Here is an 18,353-nt window from a genome sequence, read left to right as displayed (position 1 = left end):
GTGTAGGGCATAGTTAGCTGAGACAAGATGATACCAATAATTTCCAAGCTGGTATTAGAGCAGAGTCCACTTTGGGCTTCGATATTATTGGTGATTGAAAAGTTAGGATTTGCGTCCTAATAAAGTCATTAAAGAGTTCTGAGTGTTATTCTAAGGCAGGGGATTAAGAAATTTTGGCTTTTTAGCCATGTTTCCAGTTTCTTTTCTTGAAAAAATCTTAAAAACATACTCAAAAGTATGGGATTTTTTCATTATAAATTCAAGAGAATATGAGAAATAAGGAGGCTTTGGCAAGAAGAGGAAGTAGGGGGATAAACATAAAAAGGGGAAATTAAAAATGGAGTAGGATTAAGCAGTCTGTGTCTAGGACCCGGAAGACCTTGATCATGGGCCCATGTGTCTATGTCTGTATTTTATTTTATTTATTTTTTTTATTTATTTATTTTTTATTTATTTATTTTTGGGACAGAGAGAGACAGAGCATGAACGGGGGAGGGGCAGAGAGAGAGGGAGACACAGAATCGGAAACAGGCTCCAGGCTCTGAGCCATCAGCCCAGAGCCTGACGCGGGGCTCAAACTCCCGGACCGCGAGATCGTGACCTGGCTGAAGTCAGACGCTTAACCAACTGCGCCACCCAGGCGCCCCTATGTCTGTATTTTAAACAGAAATACTAAATAATGCTAGGTTAAGGAATGATGAAATGATGATTGAGCCAGTGAAAGTATCAGTGCCCATCATTTGCTTGGGTGACAGGGGCCTTCTGGGTATCATGGACAGTGGTTTGTAATATTCTTAATTTCCCACACAAACTGTTAGTACAGCCAGTGACCTTTCATGCATATGTGGGAAGAGGAGTCAAGGGGTGGCAAGTAGACAAGGCAGTATAAGAAATGTGGAATTGGTAGAAGAGAATGTTGGCTACCTATTGTTAACTGAGTGCCCATCTGTAATTTTTGTCCCCCTTTGTCTATTAATAGCTATCGAAAACCAGACCTGGTTTTGAGTCTTTTTCATTTATAATGCCCTAGTCATATTCCTAAGATTTCTTGAAGATACTTTAACTTTTTTCCTGAGCGTTATTGTGATACAAGAGACTTTGTTACTCATGTTTCCAGGTGATGGTAAGAGTTTACTTAATTTGGCATAAGATGTTTTTATTGAATTATAGCTTGTTTTGCCCATTTTTGTTTTAAAGGAAGTATTTTAAATGTCTGCCAGATTAGTAGGTAAATGGCTCTCTTGTTGCCTCCTTCATTTCATTTCAGAGTGCTCGTCTTCGGGCTGCTGGTATTGGGAAAGATTTCAAAGAGAATCCCAACCTCAGGGATAACTGGACAGATGCAGAAGGCTATTACCGTAAGTTCACGGTTCTGATTAATTTTAGAGTTCTAAAATATTTTATAGAATTCTGTTGCTTGATGCAGTCACACGTTGGAGAACTCTTGAGAGTCCCATCACAGCGCCAGCACTTACAAAGTATGGCACATCGGATAGCTGCATGAACCCATGTTGTAATCTAGTAAGCAGCCCACGAGCTTCATGAATAGAAGTGAGGTAAAAACTTGATGTGCAACTTAAATCTATTCAAAGTTGTTTTCAGCCATGAGATAAGCCTCCAGGAGGAAGGGGGAACATCACTTGCTCGTCTTGATCTGAAAACCAAGAAAAACGACATACAAGGAGCTTGGGATGCCAGTCATGCAGTATTTGTCCTGCAGGACTACAGTTGGAAACACTTCAGTGAGCACATTTCTTCCCTACTCAATGTTGAAATCCTCAGCAGTGGATAGGAAGTGGGCATGCAGCTTGAACCACATTATGAAAGAGTGACGAATGATGGAGGCTTGGCTTTGATTCTCCCTGGTGCCTAGGACACCAAACACACAGTAGAGATTTGACACATTTTTTTAAGTGACTGCACTGTGTTTCTTTTTATTATGTGTATCTCAGAGTTTTCTTAAGTATTTATTGTTTTCAAAATTCCCATTTCTTAATTTACTTTTCTAGGCGTGAACATAGGTGAAGTCCTAGATAAGCGTTACAATGTGTATGGCTACACTGGCCAGGGTGTATTCAGTAACGTTGTACGAGCCAGAGATAATGCAAGAGCAAACCAAGAAGTTGCTGTAAAAATCATCAGAAACAATGAGCTCATGTAAGTTCAGAAGACATATGTAATGAAACCTAAAAACACAGGTATTCACACATGAAGATTTTTAAAAAGTGTAACAGTCTATAAAAGTATTGCAGTTCTAAAATGACAGAATGATGGTATTGAATCTGATGCCCTTTTTCTTTTATACAGTAGAGGTAATTGCCATATCCATATGTTCTAATAAGTACAATCCATAACCACACACTGAGTTGATGTTAAAGTCAACTTGCCATTATTTTTATTTTTTAATTTACATCCAAGTTAGTTAGCATATAGTGCAGTAATGATTTCAGGAGTAAAATCTAGTGATTTCATCCCCTACATACAACACCCAGTGCTATCCCAACAGGTGTCTGTCCTCCTTAATGCCCATCACCCATTTAGCCCCTCCCCCCACCCACAACCCTTCCAGCAACCCTCAGTTTGTTCTCTCTATTTAGATCTTCTAAGTTTTGTCCCCCTCCCTATTTTTACATTATTTTTTTTTAACATTTATTTATTTTTGAGACAGAGAGACAGAGCATGAACGGGGGAGGGTCAGAGAGAGGGAGACACAGAATCTGAAACAGGCTCCAGGCTCTGAGCTATCAGCGCAGAGCCCGAAGTGGGGCTCTAACTCACGGACCACGAGATCATGACCTGAGCCGAATTCGGCCGCTTAACCGACTGAGCCACCCAGGCGCCCCCATTATTTTTGCTTCCCTTTCCTTATGTTTTATCTGTTGTGTATTTTAAATTCTACATATGAGTGAAATCATGCTATTTGTCTTTCTCTGGCTAATTTTGCTTAGCATAATGCACTCTCGTTCCATCCATGTTGTTGCAGATGGCAAGATTTCATTCTTTTTGATTGTCGAGTAATAGTCCATTAAATTGTAACTAGAATTTTAGAGGAAAACCAAATATTTAATACTTGGTAAGACATCCATTATTAGACTCTTACACCAGAACTTGTACAGGGTGGTTCTGTTTTTGTTAAAATAACATTTACATCAAGATGTTTTTGAGATAAAATATGTGCAAGATTGAATTCCCTTCAAGCAATGTGGGTTTGTTTCTTAGTGTTTCCACAATTTCTGTTAATTGTGGAAATTAACTGCATGAGAACAATATTTGGCTCAGTATAAATTATTGCATTAATGATATACAGACTTGTCAGTCCTCAATAGATTTATTAGATTTATTAAAACAAATTCCAAACTGCTTATCACCTGTAATACATCAGACTGGAACTAGTTTAATATTGTTTGATTTTTTTTTTAATCTGTATTGTGTTCAGTTTTGATTTTCTTTTACTTTTCAGGCAAAAAACTGGCTTAAAAGAACTAGAATTCTTGAAAAAACTTAATGATGCTGATCCTGATGACAAATTTCATTGTTTGCGACTCTTCAGACACTTTTATCACAAGCAGCATCTCTGTCTCGTATTTGAGCCTCTGAGGTAAGCTGTCAAATCTGTACATTACTAAACACTTAGATAAATGCGATGACAAATTTTCTGTGTGTTTTATTTTTCCAGTTAGCTCTGGGTTTGTCTTTTACTTTTGGTTAAGAACTAGTTTCTTGACAATAGTTAATGTATAAACACTAATTGACTGCATACCGTGTGCCAAACTCTAATCTCCTGTAGCCATCAGCACAACAGAGGTTCTCCGAAAGTTCAATACTTTTACACCATGATAAAAAGAAATGGAAATAGTGGAGTAAGAAAATACAATTTTGATTTTCAAAAGTATGGCTTTAGTTTTGGGCTTTCAGATGTAAACCATTCTGAAATCAATAGGAATTTTACCATTGTATGTCTTCCCTTCTATTTTTGAAAATTGAGTTTTACTGGAAAGTTGTGTTATATACACACAGATTCATGTGCTCTAATTTCAATGTAGAGTAATTTATTAAATATCTGAGGAGGTTCTTGAACAGGTACTTTCATTATAATCCAGATTGCAGATTTGATTTTACTTTATGCTTGGACATGATTTTGCCTTTTTTATTTCCATTTTGCATTGTAACCCCTAATTTTGTGTTGTTGCTTTTCTCTCCTAAAAGTATGAATTTACGAGAGGTGTTAAAAAAATACGGTAAAGATGTTGGTCTTCATATTAAAGCCGTGAGATCCTATAGTCAGCAGCTGTTCTTGGCATTAAAACTCCTTAAAAGATGCAATATCCTACATGCAGATATCAAGCCAGACAATATCCTGGTAAGTCCATCAGTCAGGTTGCCTTGTACACCCGTAAAGTTTCTTACCAATGATGTGATTACCACTGTATTATTCTAGAAACGATGTCTTAGAAGAACAACTCAGTATATTAATTACCCATTACAAAGGACTTAACCAGGGTTTACTTTTATGGAAGTTGGTCCATGAAATTTCATAGTAAAGTGTAAAGAAAGGAAATAGGCTATTGTCCCCAATTTTTTCCTTTTGATTGATGGATTTAGAGTACACATAAATCTCAGGAGTGCTTTAATGGAGTAATGGTGGGTTTCTTCTGGTATCTAAAAAAAAAAAAAAGAAAAGATGCATATGTGTTGTTTGAAATTAGGAATGTTCACAACTCTTTGTTCTCTGTGGTCTGACAGGGTTAGAGACACTTAAGGAGAATTATCTCTTAAATCTACAGTTTGTCTGTAGGTGCCCAGGAGGGGGTCCAAACACAGTAACTCAGTTGTGATTACACTGAAAGGTGTCCCTTTCAGACTTTATCTCCTAAGGACTTCTGGTATAAGATGCAGCTTTCACAGAGTACATGTTTTTGAAATTTAAAAGTAATATATCCTTATAGGGGAGTGATGAATGCACACATACCTCTTCCCTCCCTGGCCCCATTTCTTCACCCCTGTTCTGAGATGTTCAGAGTTGCGGGTATGTTCACAACTTGAGGAATTCCTAACTTGTCTGCTAGTAACATGTTCTATACTTTTAAAAGATTACGATCCCATTAAAGTTTAAGGATCCCTTGTCAGTAACTTACCTGTTAGTTCAGATTCTTCTTTTGCTTTTTTAATATCTTAAAATATTTTCTTCTAGACTAGCACATAAATAATGAGACATTCCATCTTAGCATGTTTTGTCTGACTTTACAATGTATTGCGTATCCAGTATAATTTGGGGTTAGAAGAGCTGAGTAATTACAGTGAAATCAATGAATTGTAGACTTGCCTAGTCAACTTCATAGTTAGTTTTTACCTCAGTTTTCTTTAAATTGTGAGATATACCATTCATATCAAAGAATGTGTAAGATCTATAAAACCTAAAGGTAACTGCATTGAAAATCTGTTTAACCACCATAGAAGTTAAAGAATAAGACCTTTGCCAGTATTCAGGAGCTCTTATTTTTAAAACTTCATTTTCTTTGAGTTAATGCTACTCTCATAAGGTTTTCACATGGACTTCAGACACTGTTGTCTCTCCTTCCCAAGAAAGGAGGAAATAGACCTCAGAGATCACAGGGAGCTGCTTGTGAATGAAAATCCAAAACTTCTAGCCCAGGATTTCAACCATCAGTGTGGTAGGAGTACCACATTCCTTGTGAGAGGATAGAAATTATGTAGCCAAACTGAAATGCACATAAGTGTGGCTCCCCTGCTATCATTTAAGGCATGTTAGCCAGCCCAAGAGTGGAACTCCTGTCAGTGGAACTAGTAGATTCTAATTTTAAAATTGTCCTGAGGTTTCTCTGGGTTTTAAACTGCTTCGTTAATTAAGTAGCTGAATGCAGTTTATACTTTTTAAAAAGCTTCACAAGTACTTTTCCATTTGAAGATCCCTATCTTCCTGAGACCCCAGATGAAGAGAATGGTTACGGATATGGCAGTTAAAAATAATCATTTCCATTATTAGCTTAATTCTGTGGATATCAACTGTAATGGGCCAATCTGTAACACTGACCAGACTTGGATATCCCAGTAGAAAGTGTTTATGTTAAAGTGTTATGTTTCTTTGGGGTGGGAACTATAGGCCAAGTTCAAGTCCCAACTCGGAATTTGTGTGTGTCTCTTTTGAAGGGGGGAAGGGACTCTGGAATATGAATTATCTTCACTTGTTAATCCTGAACATGCTTCTGACTCATGAGTGGCAGCAGCCATGGGAGCAGCTCCAGCCTTTCTCAGCAGATGTCACTGTTACTGTGTATGTTGAAGTATTTACAAAGGAAAAAAGAAACAAATGACTAATATAGAGTTCATATTTATCAAATATTGTGCCAAATATATTTAACATTTTCTTGACTAATACCTTTTTTATATTTAAGGGATTTAGTATTTTTTAGACTTGAAGTGATTGCTAAATTTGGGATGGTCTAGCAGCTTCCGGTGAAGAATGTTTTTGCTCTGATTTTGTCCAGATTTAATCTGAATCGTCCTCTGCTTTCATTGCTATCATAGTTTTCTGGCAACTGAAAGTTAACCTCAGTCAATTGAAAGTTAGAATCTAAATGTGATCCCTTCTTAATAAACGTGTTCATGTTCCTTTAAATTAGTAACTTGACTTTATTCAGGTATTCTGGGGATTTTTAGAAGATGCTTTGCTTCAATGAGATTTTTCTATGACCCCTCCCTTTTCAAAGTAGCATAAGTTAAAATTGTACTTGGCATTCCATATTTCCTCACTGAAAAAAGTTCTTTTAACTAATTATAATCAAATACTTGATAGCTCTTAATTTTTTATAATTAGGAAATTGAGTTCTAAGATAATTAGAAAAGGAATTTTTAAATGGGTAACTTTGTTTTCAGTATTGGAAATAACTTCTCAAAACCCATTGTTTTTTATCTGATTATTTGTCTTAATTCTTTCTGGCATGAATTAAACTTCCATGATAAAATGTTTTGCAGGTTAATGAATCAAAAACTATTTTAAAGCTCTGCGATTTTGGGTCGGCTTCACATGTTGCGGATAATGACATAACACCTTATCTTGTCAGTAGATTTTATCGTGCTCCTGAAATCAGTAAGTCTCTTCAGCTGTTCTTTGACCTGGGCCATCATATGCAGTGGAAACAGCATATTTAATGTCTAAGTACTGTTTTCCATCGCACTTCAGCAGCTGCTCGAGGTCATTCATGAGGAAGGGAACCGTAGCAAGTTCATCCTCCTCAGGTGGAATGGTGGTAGTTGTGACAGGAGTCTTGATCATGTCTGGCAAGAGTAGCAAAACAGTTCTGGAAAATCCTCGGCTTTAGAAGACTGCTCTTGATTACTCAAGGTCTGATTATCAAATTTATGGATTATATGGGACCTTTGTTTTTTCTCTTCCTGTTGCCTTGGTTGAGGCTGGTTAGCACCTCCACCAAAGGTGAAATGAAAAAAGAAATACACACTTTCTTCCACACCCCTCTTCAGTCCCTTCTGCATTTTCTCATTTTTTAAGGTTTTTAGTTTAAGAGTCTACTAAGAATCAGTGGGGGGAAAAACATAAAGCTAATGCCAAAGTGAGGTATTAAGATTGCAGTTATGGAGGCCGAGCTAAATTAATCCCTCATTAATGAAAATAAATTGTAGTTGATTGTTTTTATCATCATGTATTAACACTCCCATTTTGTTTTCAGTTATAGGGAAAAGCTATGACTATGGTATAGACATGTGGTCTGTGGGTTGTACCTTATATGAACTCTACACCGGAAAAATTTTGTTTCCTGGCAAAACCAATAACCATATGTTGAAGCTCGCCATGGATCTCAAAGGAAAGATGCCTAATAAGGTAGGACGTTAGTGTGAGCTGCTTTTTGTTTTTTGAGGTCTTAGCAGTAGTTTATTGTAGACCAGTGGATTGCTGACACTTAGTCCTCAGTAGTGTCTATAAAACAATTTCAGAAAGGCAGGTATATGGCTACTGTGATTCCTTAGTTCTTTTTCATTTCTGCTGTTTAAGTTAGTGGTTCTAATCAACCAAGAGCTGTCAAGATAAGAGAAGTCCATTTTCCTCTTCCCTCTAATGTGTCTCTTTGCTTTTCTTTATTCTTTTAAGCAGGAGGGTAGGAGCCTAGAGTTTGAAGTAGAATTGGAATTTAGGAAGAGAGATTGATGAGCGTAAATTTGTTCAGCACCATACATGTGTATATATATGACTGTTTCATATCTTTGTTCTTCCCTTGTTTGTTTATTGTCCTTTAATGATGGGCAGAGAAGCAGCCTTGGGAGCACACCGTATATTGATAACAGCACCAAACATGCTTGAGAGGTGGAATGAAAAAAGATGCAGGTCAGGTTAGTTCAGATGTGAAGAAGGGCTCAGTTGTCAGAGAATGATGGGGGACTACTGGAAAAGGAACTTGATGGCCTTCAGTTTATTCAGATTGGAAGTTCTTTGGGAAAGGAAGTTACCAAGAAAACTCCCTTGAACTTGACATCTTTATAACCTAAAATTCACCCTTAATGCTTCAGCTACAACAATTATTTCAGAAATGAAGCAGAAACTTGAGGCATTTATAAACCTGAGGGCCATATGTTAGACTTTGATGATTTCAGCTTATTTGCTAAATTTCTGAGAGATTACAGATTTTTCCACGTATGGGTCAGAAGCCATTGTATTTTTCAGGTACTGTCCAAATTCTATTATGTTGGGCTTGGTTAGAAGAAGTTACACAAAAATTAACCATGTTGGTATTTGTTTTAATGAGGTCTCACCTATATCCTCTTTGGACCATTGGAACATAATTTGTGAAATGTCATTGGGTTTCTTAAACTGCCAAGAGAAAAGGGTCCAAATGTGTGATACTTTTACTTTCTAAGCATAAATTATTTTGTCTTTGTTTGATCCTCAATTTTGAATAATGAAAGCACAATGTGATATTATAATTGGTTTAAGTCACTGCCTGGGAAAACTGAATTTCATGATATTAAGTAGTTTCAGGCACAGCATTTCTATTTGCTCTTTCAAAGGGGTTAAACTCTCCAGAGCAAGGACTCTAAGATTCCTAAACAAGGAGACAAACCTAGAGAGACTAAATTAATATTATTTGTGACTTGTTTCGTATTAAATTGTTAGTAGGCCAGACTGTTTCATAATACTTCAAAACCCAAGTTTTGTTTTGCTTTATTGCCAGATGATTCGGAAAGGCGTATTCAAAGACCAACATTTTGATCAAAACCTCAACTTCATGTATATAGAAGTTGATAAAGTAACAGAGAGGGTAAGTCTCTTTTAGCTGTGCTACATTAAATGATTTTCTTACTGTGAACAAACAATGCTGGGTGGTACTAGGAGCAATGAATATTTAAAACACTAAAAATAATTCCTTTTGCTGTTGGCCAATTCCTGAATAAAACACAATCAGGTTATGAAAAAGATGAAGGGATTTAAAAATGTTTAGTATAATGAGTCTGTTTTTATTATAGGTCATATTTAAATGGCCCTCTTCCTCTGTTCTTTGGATTCTGGCCTCCCATCCAGCTTTTGTGCTGCTTGCCAGAGTGATCTTTTTGAAAACAAATCTGATCATGTTATTCTGCCTGCTTAAAAACCCTTCTTTGGGTTCCTCTCTGATGAACTCTGCCATCTTCAGCAGTTCCCACCCCCTCGCAGTATTCTGTAAACCCCACCATGCCACACTTGGCAGTTAGCCAAAGGGCCTGCTGTGTCACACCTCTGTGCCTTTGTTCACAGACTGTCCTGACCTTATCTGCCTCCTGTACTTCCTCATCCCCTAAAAATAATTTGTCCAACTTCAAGCCTCAAGGGAAATACACATTCTACACGAGCCCTTCTAAAACCTCCAGGTCAAAGTAAGGACTTCTTTATTTTTGCCCCATTATATCGGCTGTTCCTAACTTCATTGGAGCACTTAACCACAAACACTTTTTGGTATGGACTTGCTTCCGTGTCTGTTACCACTTCAGGATAGGGAAAGTACAGTTCAAACTCAAGTGTTTACTGTTAATTATTATTAAACTGTTTTAGGGTTTTCACAGACTTCTTTCTTTTGACATTTTCTCTCTTTTTACAAAATTAAATTACAGTGTTTTTTAAAAATTGTCATTGCTAACTTGGGCTTGATTTTTTTTTTTTCCCCATTGAAGTTTTTTGGTTGCTTCTTAAAAAGATGTAGACTAGAGGAAGCTGTGTCAAAGTTTTCAATGAGTAGATGATAATCTATGTTAGAAGTCTTGATAGACGAAGCAGTCTGATTTAAGTTACATATGCTTAGTAACTCATTTAGACATACACATTTTAAAAATTATTTTTAGGAGAAGGTTACTGTCATGAGCACCATTAATCCAACCAAGGACCTGTTGGCTGACTTGATTGGGTGCCAGCGACTTCCTGAAGACCAACGTAAAAAAGTACACCAGCTAAAGGACTTGTTGGACCAGATCCTGATGTTGGACCCAGCTAAACGAATTAGCATCAATCAGGCCCTACAGCATGCCTTCATCCAGGAAAAAATTTAAACGAGATGAAGAAGCTCCAAGGGTTTGAGTAATTAAATACAAAGACTGAAGAAATTTCACAGCAGTTTATTAATGTATATAAACTTATAAATATTTCTCCAGCAAATTTGAGGAAGCATGATATATTTGAATTAACACCAAGGGTGATATTTCTTTTAGAAATGTTAGTTAATCTGTTTTGTGTCTTATGTGAAATTTCACTGTAGAACTGTTTTAATTGCCAAGACTGCACAGAATTACAGTGCAAATGTATATGGTTGCAGTTCACATAAAAGACAAAAGCATCTGTTATAAAAGGAGTAGTAATGTTGGGTGGTTGATTTATTTTTAGCAAACTTGGCTTCATATTGGTCTTCAGATAAAATGGCCAGCATAAATGCTGTTTATATTCACATTTTCCTAGGTGTGTGTGTGCAGGCCACAGCGGCATGCCCTTGGCGTAGTCAGTGCCGAAGGGGGTCTGTTCCTTCTTGAGCCTGCCTGCAGGGACGGCCTCCTCTTTTAAAGCAGGTTGTGTACAACATTCAGTACACTGAAGGTAAGCTAAACCATCAACATCACTGGCGTTTTAAGACGTTATTTTATTGGAACAGTTGACAAATGAGGGATATTAGCTTTGTGGCAGAATTCCCTGCATGTGTGCTAACTGATCTCGTTTTCTTTTTTGGCATCGCGACTGTGGCATAGTTACAATTTCTGTTCTGTTCATCACATTTAAAATTGGAAGAGTGTGCGCTTGATGGATAGAGCGCCTTCAGTGTACTGTTTCTTATTAACTTTAATTTTTTTAAATCAACTTGCTATAGACTTTATATACATTTTGTTAAATACAGTTCGTAGTGACATAGAAACAATGCGTAGTTTTCATTTACTAATTACAAATGTTGAGGCCTAATTCTGAGAGTCCTCATATTTAAAAGTTAGACAACATAATGAAATTTTTAACTATTTGTATGTCATTTTGAAAGTGTACTGCTTTATGGTAAAAGTGTTTTTTCATTTGTTCATTGTTTTCATTATTTGTGATCATGTTGTCTTTCAATACAGGCATAAACCTTCCACTCTTGAACAAAGCAGCTGCTTTTTAAAAGCGGTAATTGCTTCTTTACCTTTTATTTCTTTTGTAAATGAAGCTTTTCTTTAAGAATGTGACTTTAAAGTGTTGTCTATTGCATAAAACAGTTGACACTCACTTATTGTAAAGTGAAGATTGTTCTACTGCATGTGAAGTGGACCATGCAGATTTCTGTATGTTCTCAGTATGCATCACTAGATAATAAAGTCTTTTGTGAACAAGGCATTTGTAGCCATTTTTAAAAGTTTTTGTCTTCAGTGCTGGTAAGTCAGGTAAACCATAACTAGTTAAAAGCAACCTTTCATTTCTTCCTTTAAGTCTTTAAAAGAATTATTTGTTAAAGATGTAAAGCCTAGCCACAAGTTTATCATTTTATTAATAATCAGGATCCTAATTATTTCATCAAAAGAATCCTGCAAATATTGTCAGCTTTCAGTGTAGTGAGATAATTCCTGTAGGTTATGGGGTATAATTCAGGATTTAACTAATGTTTCTGCTATTTTCTCACTTTTCCTTCTGATGGTGCGGAAAGAGAAAAAAGGAAAACGGGGCACAGGCCATTCAACGCCTTCTCCAAGGGGTCTGATTTGCTGAGACACCAGCTTCACCTTCTTAACAAGGTTATTTCTGACAGCATGTGTAGATAAACATTTAGCCACAATTTAAGACAAAATCATGTAAATCAGCTTGGTTTTGCAACACAAAGGAATTCGTATTTTTAAACATGGTAGGGGAGCTTTTTCAGAAATGCATATGAATCTTTTCTGTTTGGGTGGTAAAATTAACGCTTGTCTTCCTGAGCAATGTGGAAAATAATCAGATTTTTGGGGTTTAAATAATATTTTTAAATTGTAAATGGGATTTTTTTATTCACCCAGGCACCTAATTACAACAAGATGCACGTTTTGGTGCATTCAAGAATGGAAAAATCAGAATAGCAGCATTCTTCTGGTGGGTTTTGCTCCATTTAAAGACATGAAATGAACTACAGCCAGGAAGGTGATAGATGATATAATAAGCCAACTTTGAATCTACACCCCGTCTCTTCATGGTTTAGACTTTACTAAAGTAAATACAAGCTGGTTTCCATCTTCAGGTAGAGGGAAGCCTTTTACAAAAGGCTTCACAGGTGCAGCTTTTCTACCTTAACAAAATGGGTAGTGATTTTCCCACCATGATTTACTTTATTTTGGTGATCATATGCTGCATATTCGAGTCTTTTGTAGTTATTTTCACTCAAAATAGTTAACATTTTGATGCTTCTGGTGATTTTTCATGGCTTCGTTTTATATAATTATTTAAGTAAGTTAACTTCCACTAGAGACAGTTCATCTTATGCCTTCAAAACTATTACCTATTCTTTAAAAAACAAAGTTGCTTGTTACTTGTTCTTTGTGTTTTAGGTGCAGTTCAGTGGAAGATGATGACAGCCAGAAGACATGAGCTAAGGTTTCTGTCCTATAAAAGATTAAAACAAACAAACAAAAAAGAATCCTCCATTTAATTTTTGTCTAATTTTTTAGTTTTCAGCCTTATCATTTGGGTTTCGTTAATGTTTGGCACTTAGAGTAGTAGTGCTGTTGTGTTCATCTGTACATGCTTGTTTTATTGTGCTTCCTGCCTCTCCCCTCTTCTTCCCTCCCCTACAGTAAAAACAGTGGTCATTGAGTGGTTGGTAGGAAAGACTCCTCAATGGCGAGATTCCACATTAAACACGTGGCCGTCATAATTGGTCCCTAGGGGTTATTACGAAACTAGAAACCACCAAAACCTCCTACATCAAAAAAGCAGTCTTTAGCTTTAGGTATCTAATCTCCTTGGCAAATGCAAAAGAATAGCAAGTCGTGGAATTTGAAGAACACTATTATTCGACTCCCTTAATCCTCTTTTCTTTTAATCCAGCTTTCCTTTTAGTCCCTTTGTTTTCACAAGTGTGCCAATCATGGTCTTAAAATAGACACAGTATTTAGAGTCACTGTCAGTTTTTCTTCTTAAGGGAAATGAGAGAAGTCAATCTTCCCAAATTTAGCATTCCTAGAGTTGTCTATTTGAAAGGAACTCTGTAAACATTCTTTATATACATACACAGGATTTGATTAGAATTTGTAATTTTGCAGAGGCAGAAATTCAGAGCTTGGTAAGACCTGTGTGTTTGATTATGGTCATTTAGTTGAATTACCTTTAACCTACATTCATATTTCACAGTAGCTGTATAGTTTTCAAATAAGTTAATCTCTGGTAAAGCTTTTTGTTTTATTACACTTCACAGCAAAATATACCGTGAATGTGTCAGACTTCAGGGTTCCTAAGTCTTAGGACACAACCCTCAAAAAGGTCCTACTTTCTGTAGTGAGAGGGTAGGTGAGATCCAGAAAGCACATACATTGGAGAGCCCATTCTAGGTGGACCTTACTCTCAAAGGTCTCAGAATTCAGGTTGGAATATCCAAGTTTTGAAGGAAGGGAGCATCTGGTCATAAACTTTGAAGACCTTCCCAGTATTCACTTTCACCCTTAAGTCCTTATTAATAGCATCCTGTTTATTCAAATCCAGTGTATAACTCATTCCACTCTACTACTTCAAAATAGTTTTGTATTTGTAAAATACTATAACTTTTTTTTTCCCCATTATAATAACCACCTCTTTTCTCTAAAACAAATACTCAGGGCATTTCTACAGTATGAAAAACGTATGTTTTATGGTATGTGGTAGAGCAGAGAAATGTAATGTTCTCACATTTGTTTCATATTTGCATCCATCCTGCTTTGCTTTACCTGTACTTGATCATCATTTGGTTACTGGAGCTGGCTAGGTAGAAATAAAATCTCTGAAATGACACAGGAATCACATATCTTCAAACTTAGGCCAGGCAGTTAAGGAATGCCCTTTTTAAATGGTGGAGATAGGAAAGAAGTAGACATTCAAATAAGTAATTTCCTTTCATGAGTTACGATGATATCATTAGAAATTGGGCTTCATAAAGTGTTTCTTTCCTTGTAGTATACTAGTTCAAGCATATATTATGCAACACAAGTTTTATCATTCTCCTAGATGGAATGTCTTCCTTTTGGAAGTGTTCACTACAGATTCATTTGTGTTTTTTTACATGTCAATAATGTACACTAAATTGAGTTAAAATGTTTTCCAGTTAGTTGATAGATATCATCATGGCATCTTTAATTGTTTTTTTCTCCTTCTGTATGTAGGGTAAGGGACTGTTCTTCTGAAGAATCTTTCCATTTAGTGATCAAGATATGGAAGCTGGTCTCTGAAAATACTCAATGTGTATCCCAATTACTCATGGTATCATTTGAATTGTAACTTGCATTTTAAATAGAAACAATGTTTCCAATTATTGGGAAACCTTAATAAAATATGCCTCTTGTTACCAGATTGTCTCCTGATTTTTTCCTTTGGTATTTTGTGTTTAGTTTTAAATTAAAACACCATTTCCTACCTAAAGTTTCTTAGATGCTATTTTACTGGTGTTCATAGATCTGCCTTGAAAGGTATTCTGTGCTCAAATCTGATTGGCAACTGCCGGATTAAGTTAGAGTGGTATTTACAGGTTCTCAGAAGACATCTGATGTGCATCCCAGTGAGGGCAAAGGTATAGACAGAAGTTTACCAAACCACTTGGCAGAATATGCCCTTTCACAGAACCTGCTGTTTGGAAACAGCCTAGTATCTTCCTTACAAACATCAAAATACTTCCTAGCGACTAAGTGCACAACACACACCAAACGAAGGGTGTTGGATTCCTATTCTTGGTACATATAGTTCTGATTTGGTTTTCCTAATAATAGAAACATAGTAAGGAGAGAACTTCCTCTTCTGTAATGATTTCATTCAATTGGTTCATTGCAGATGGGGAAGGCTGGCAAATACTGGACTCTATCTTTAGTCTGTCCATTTTCGTTTAAGGAAATGTCCTTAACCAAACAACGTGTAAAATGCTTAAGAGTGGCAGTGAGGCTGAGTGGCTCTTCAACACACAAAGCAGGACTGAGAATGGAAGACAGCCAGAATGTGTGGCTGTGTGAATACACCTGACCTAGCTGATGCTTCCTTCTCTCATTAGCGGTCGATTCCTGGTTTGGGGAAGAAATGAGCCAAATGGCAGTGGTTCTGGATACCCTCCCCCCCCAAAGGCCCCAGTTGTTTTCTGCTTGGGCTAGCAGACGATTAATGACCATATGCTATTCCTCTAAAGTGACATGAGAGTCTTGAGATCCTGTTTTTTATCAGAGTGTATTGGGCTTGGGAGGAGGTTGCTGCAAACTTTAAAGAGAAAGATGTGCTTTCTCTCATTGAGGAAATCGAAAGATCCAAAAGCTAAGACAAGGCTTCAATACTAGAGAGCTAAACATGGGGAATATATGAGCAAGCCATTAAGCCAAATTCAACTAAAGTTTACTGGACAGAATTAACTTCCAATTTAAACATGTCTGTTACAAACTGCCAGATGTTTCTTCAAAATTAGTGGTAGAAGTTGGCAATTTTTCAAGGCCGTTGGAAGTCATGTCTTTTGACTTTGTTGGTTAACTACTGTGCCCCCACCCTCAGTGGTGAGTTTTCCTTGTAGGGGTAAAATAGGCAATGTTTGGCTATCCTTTTACAAGATGAACTCAAGATGGCTACATCTTCCTATGTACATTATGCCTCTTCCAACCTCATTTTAGGGACTCCATTCAAACACAAAATATTTTGGCAACTATTTTTACAAATGATCATGATGTGTTAAAATTAGTACCTTTGCCTCATAATTGAAATCTGCACTGCTGCAAATGTGTTTTTTACATAGTTACATTGGACACAATTAGGGACTGGGGCATCTGGGTGGCTCAGTTAAACAGCTGACTTCGGCTCAGGTCATGATCTCCCAGTTTGTGAGTTCTAGCCCAGCATTAGGCTCACTGCTGTCAGCACAGCCTGTTTTGGAGCCTCTGTCCCCTCTCTGCCCCTCCCCTGTCGGTTCTCTCTCTCAAAATAAACTTAAAAAAATAAAGCAATTTGGGACTAATTGAAAACTGGTGTTTCAGTAGCTATTTTGTTTTTTTTTTTTTGTTAGTTTTCAGGTCTAATGACATCCTAAATAAAGTGGCCTGGTTATGTTTGCATTAAGAAATTTGCCCTACCTCTAAGACATTAAAGCTGAGAATCTGTCTCCTCCCACCTCCCAAAGCAATCCTATTCATGGGAATCTATTTCATGGAACTGCTGACTGTGATCTTTTACTACCTCTCCCTCTAAAATACCGCCCCCCCATTGCCCATGTCCCACTCCCACTCCTGATCTTGACAACCAGGGACAGTGTCTGCATCACTTCATACCGTGTCCCTGATGCCTGGCACATGCCTTGTAAGATGTAGGACATTAATAATCTTGAGTTGTTACTCCAGTGACAGTGAATTCAGTGCTGAGGCAGCTCATTCCATTCAGTGTGCTCTCCTGTGTCATTCCTATTTTCCCTGATCTATTTTGTAATTTGCCAGGCACTTTACTCAATCCTCACATGATTATATGAGATAAAAGATAACTCTATCCACCTTACCAATTAGGAAAGTGAAGAACCAAGGTTAAGGAACCTGACTGAGGTGTATAGCTGTTAAGTGGCAGAGCCTGGGTTCAGACTCAGTCTGGCCTTGGAGCCAGTGCCTGTAACTGCTGTGTCACCTAACAGTCCTCAAAGATGGGTAAAGTCCTTTCCTTATGTACTGTGAAGGGTATCTACATGCCAACCAATGATTGTTCGGGATACAGTGGTGAACAGAACAGGCATGTCCCTTTCCTGAAGCTTTCACAGATAAAAATTACATCATTACAACCCTAAAGGTGAAGGGATAAAATGCAAGCAAGTAAAGAAGGTAGAAATGAGAATGGGTACAAGGGTTGGCAAATAAGGCTCAATACTCAGAGCTGTAAGAATGAGAGTAAGGATGGGGCACCTGGGTGGTTCAGTCCGTTGAGCATCTGACTTCAGCTCAGGTCATGATCTCACAGTTTGTGGGTTCGAGCCCTGCATCAGGTTCTGTGCTGACAGCTTGGAGCCTGGAGCCTGCTTCAGATTCTGTGTCTCCCTCTCTGCCGCTCCCCTTCTCACACTCTGTCTCTCTCTCAAAAATAAAGATTAAAAAAAATTTTTTTTAAATAATGAGAGTAAGGGTGGTTGAGAGGGGAAACCACAAAGATCATTCGTTGCAAGCTGGAACAGAGTGAAAGCTGGAGTCCATTTTTGTATTCTATCAAAGGCATGTTCTAGTACTTTGGATAATGACACCAACTGTGTGGGATTTAGGCAAAATTCTGTTCTATGACAAGGGATCCTGGACAGTTAATTTTCTATTGCTGTGTTGATGCAGTTCCAGAAAATTCTTGGAAACTAATCTAAAAACTAAGCATGCTCTTTAACCTCTGCTTCTAAGCAAACTCCTTGAGCCTTATTCTTTGACTACAAATAGCACAAAGGAGCTGCAGTTGCTGTCTTCAGCGTGTATTTGAACCGTCCTGAAAATTCACCTCGCCGTCTGGATCTCATGTTATTTCATCTTATGGGGGGGGGGGGGGGGGGGGGGGGGGGGGCTACACAAAAATGTAATATCAATTGCCTTGGTGGGGGGCTGGGAGTGGGAACAGGCCTTTTATTTCTCATTTTCCTTTGGGTAACCTAAAAGTTTTAATCCTGTGTTACTTTTTTAATGTTTAAGAAAAACTCATTTGAATTCACCAT

General features: G+C 37.4%; 2 protein-coding genes across 13 annotated transcripts in view; one reads left to right on the top strand and one right to left on the bottom strand.

The window, feature by feature from the left end:
• PRP4K (pre-mRNA processing factor kinase PRP4K) overlaps window positions 1–15,014 on the top strand; it is a 37,224-nt gene extending 22,210 nt beyond the window's left edge. Inside the window, exons 8-18 of one of the 8 annotated variants that reach the window (XM_040460576.1) lie at window positions 1,268–1,358; window positions 2,010–2,157; window positions 3,461–3,598; window positions 4,207–4,360; window positions 6,994–7,108; window positions 7,707–7,858; window positions 9,204–9,290; window positions 10,345–12,243; window positions 12,502–12,574; window positions 13,027–13,072; window positions 14,830–15,014. In XM_040460576.1, coding sequence (XP_040316510.1) covers window positions 1,268–1,358; window positions 2,010–2,157; window positions 3,461–3,598; window positions 4,207–4,360; window positions 6,994–7,108; window positions 7,707–7,858; window positions 9,204–9,290; window positions 10,345–10,548 — 1,089 coding nt within the window. In that variant the 3' untranslated portion in view covers window positions 10,549–12,243; window positions 12,502–12,574; window positions 13,027–13,072; window positions 14,830–15,014. The other 7 variants (XM_040460577.1, XM_040460574.1, XM_040460578.1 and 4 more) reach the window with 7 other exon arrangements.
• Window positions 4,583–18,353, bottom strand: part of FAM217A (family with sequence similarity 217 member A) — a 29,877-nt gene continuing 16,106 nt past the window's right edge. For all 5 annotated transcript variants that reach the window (XM_040460588.1, XM_040460583.1, XM_040460586.1 and 2 more), the window contains one exon: window positions 4,583–4,659. In XM_040460588.1, coding sequence (XP_040316522.1) covers window positions 4,628–4,659 — 32 coding nt within the window. In that variant the 3' untranslated portion in view covers window positions 4,583–4,627. The remainder of the gene's footprint in view (window positions 4,660–18,353) is intronic.

Source organism: Herpailurus yagouaroundi, unplaced genomic scaffold, assembly GCF_014898765.1.
Source record: "Herpailurus yagouaroundi ecotype Mexico unplaced genomic scaffold, PumYag 250, whole genome shotgun sequence".
NCBI classification, from domain to species: Eukaryota; Metazoa; Chordata; class Mammalia; order Carnivora; family Felidae; genus Herpailurus; species Herpailurus yagouaroundi.
The sequence above is the reverse complement of the archived record's forward strand: the minus strand, read 5'-3'. Positions and strand labels throughout refer to the sequence as shown.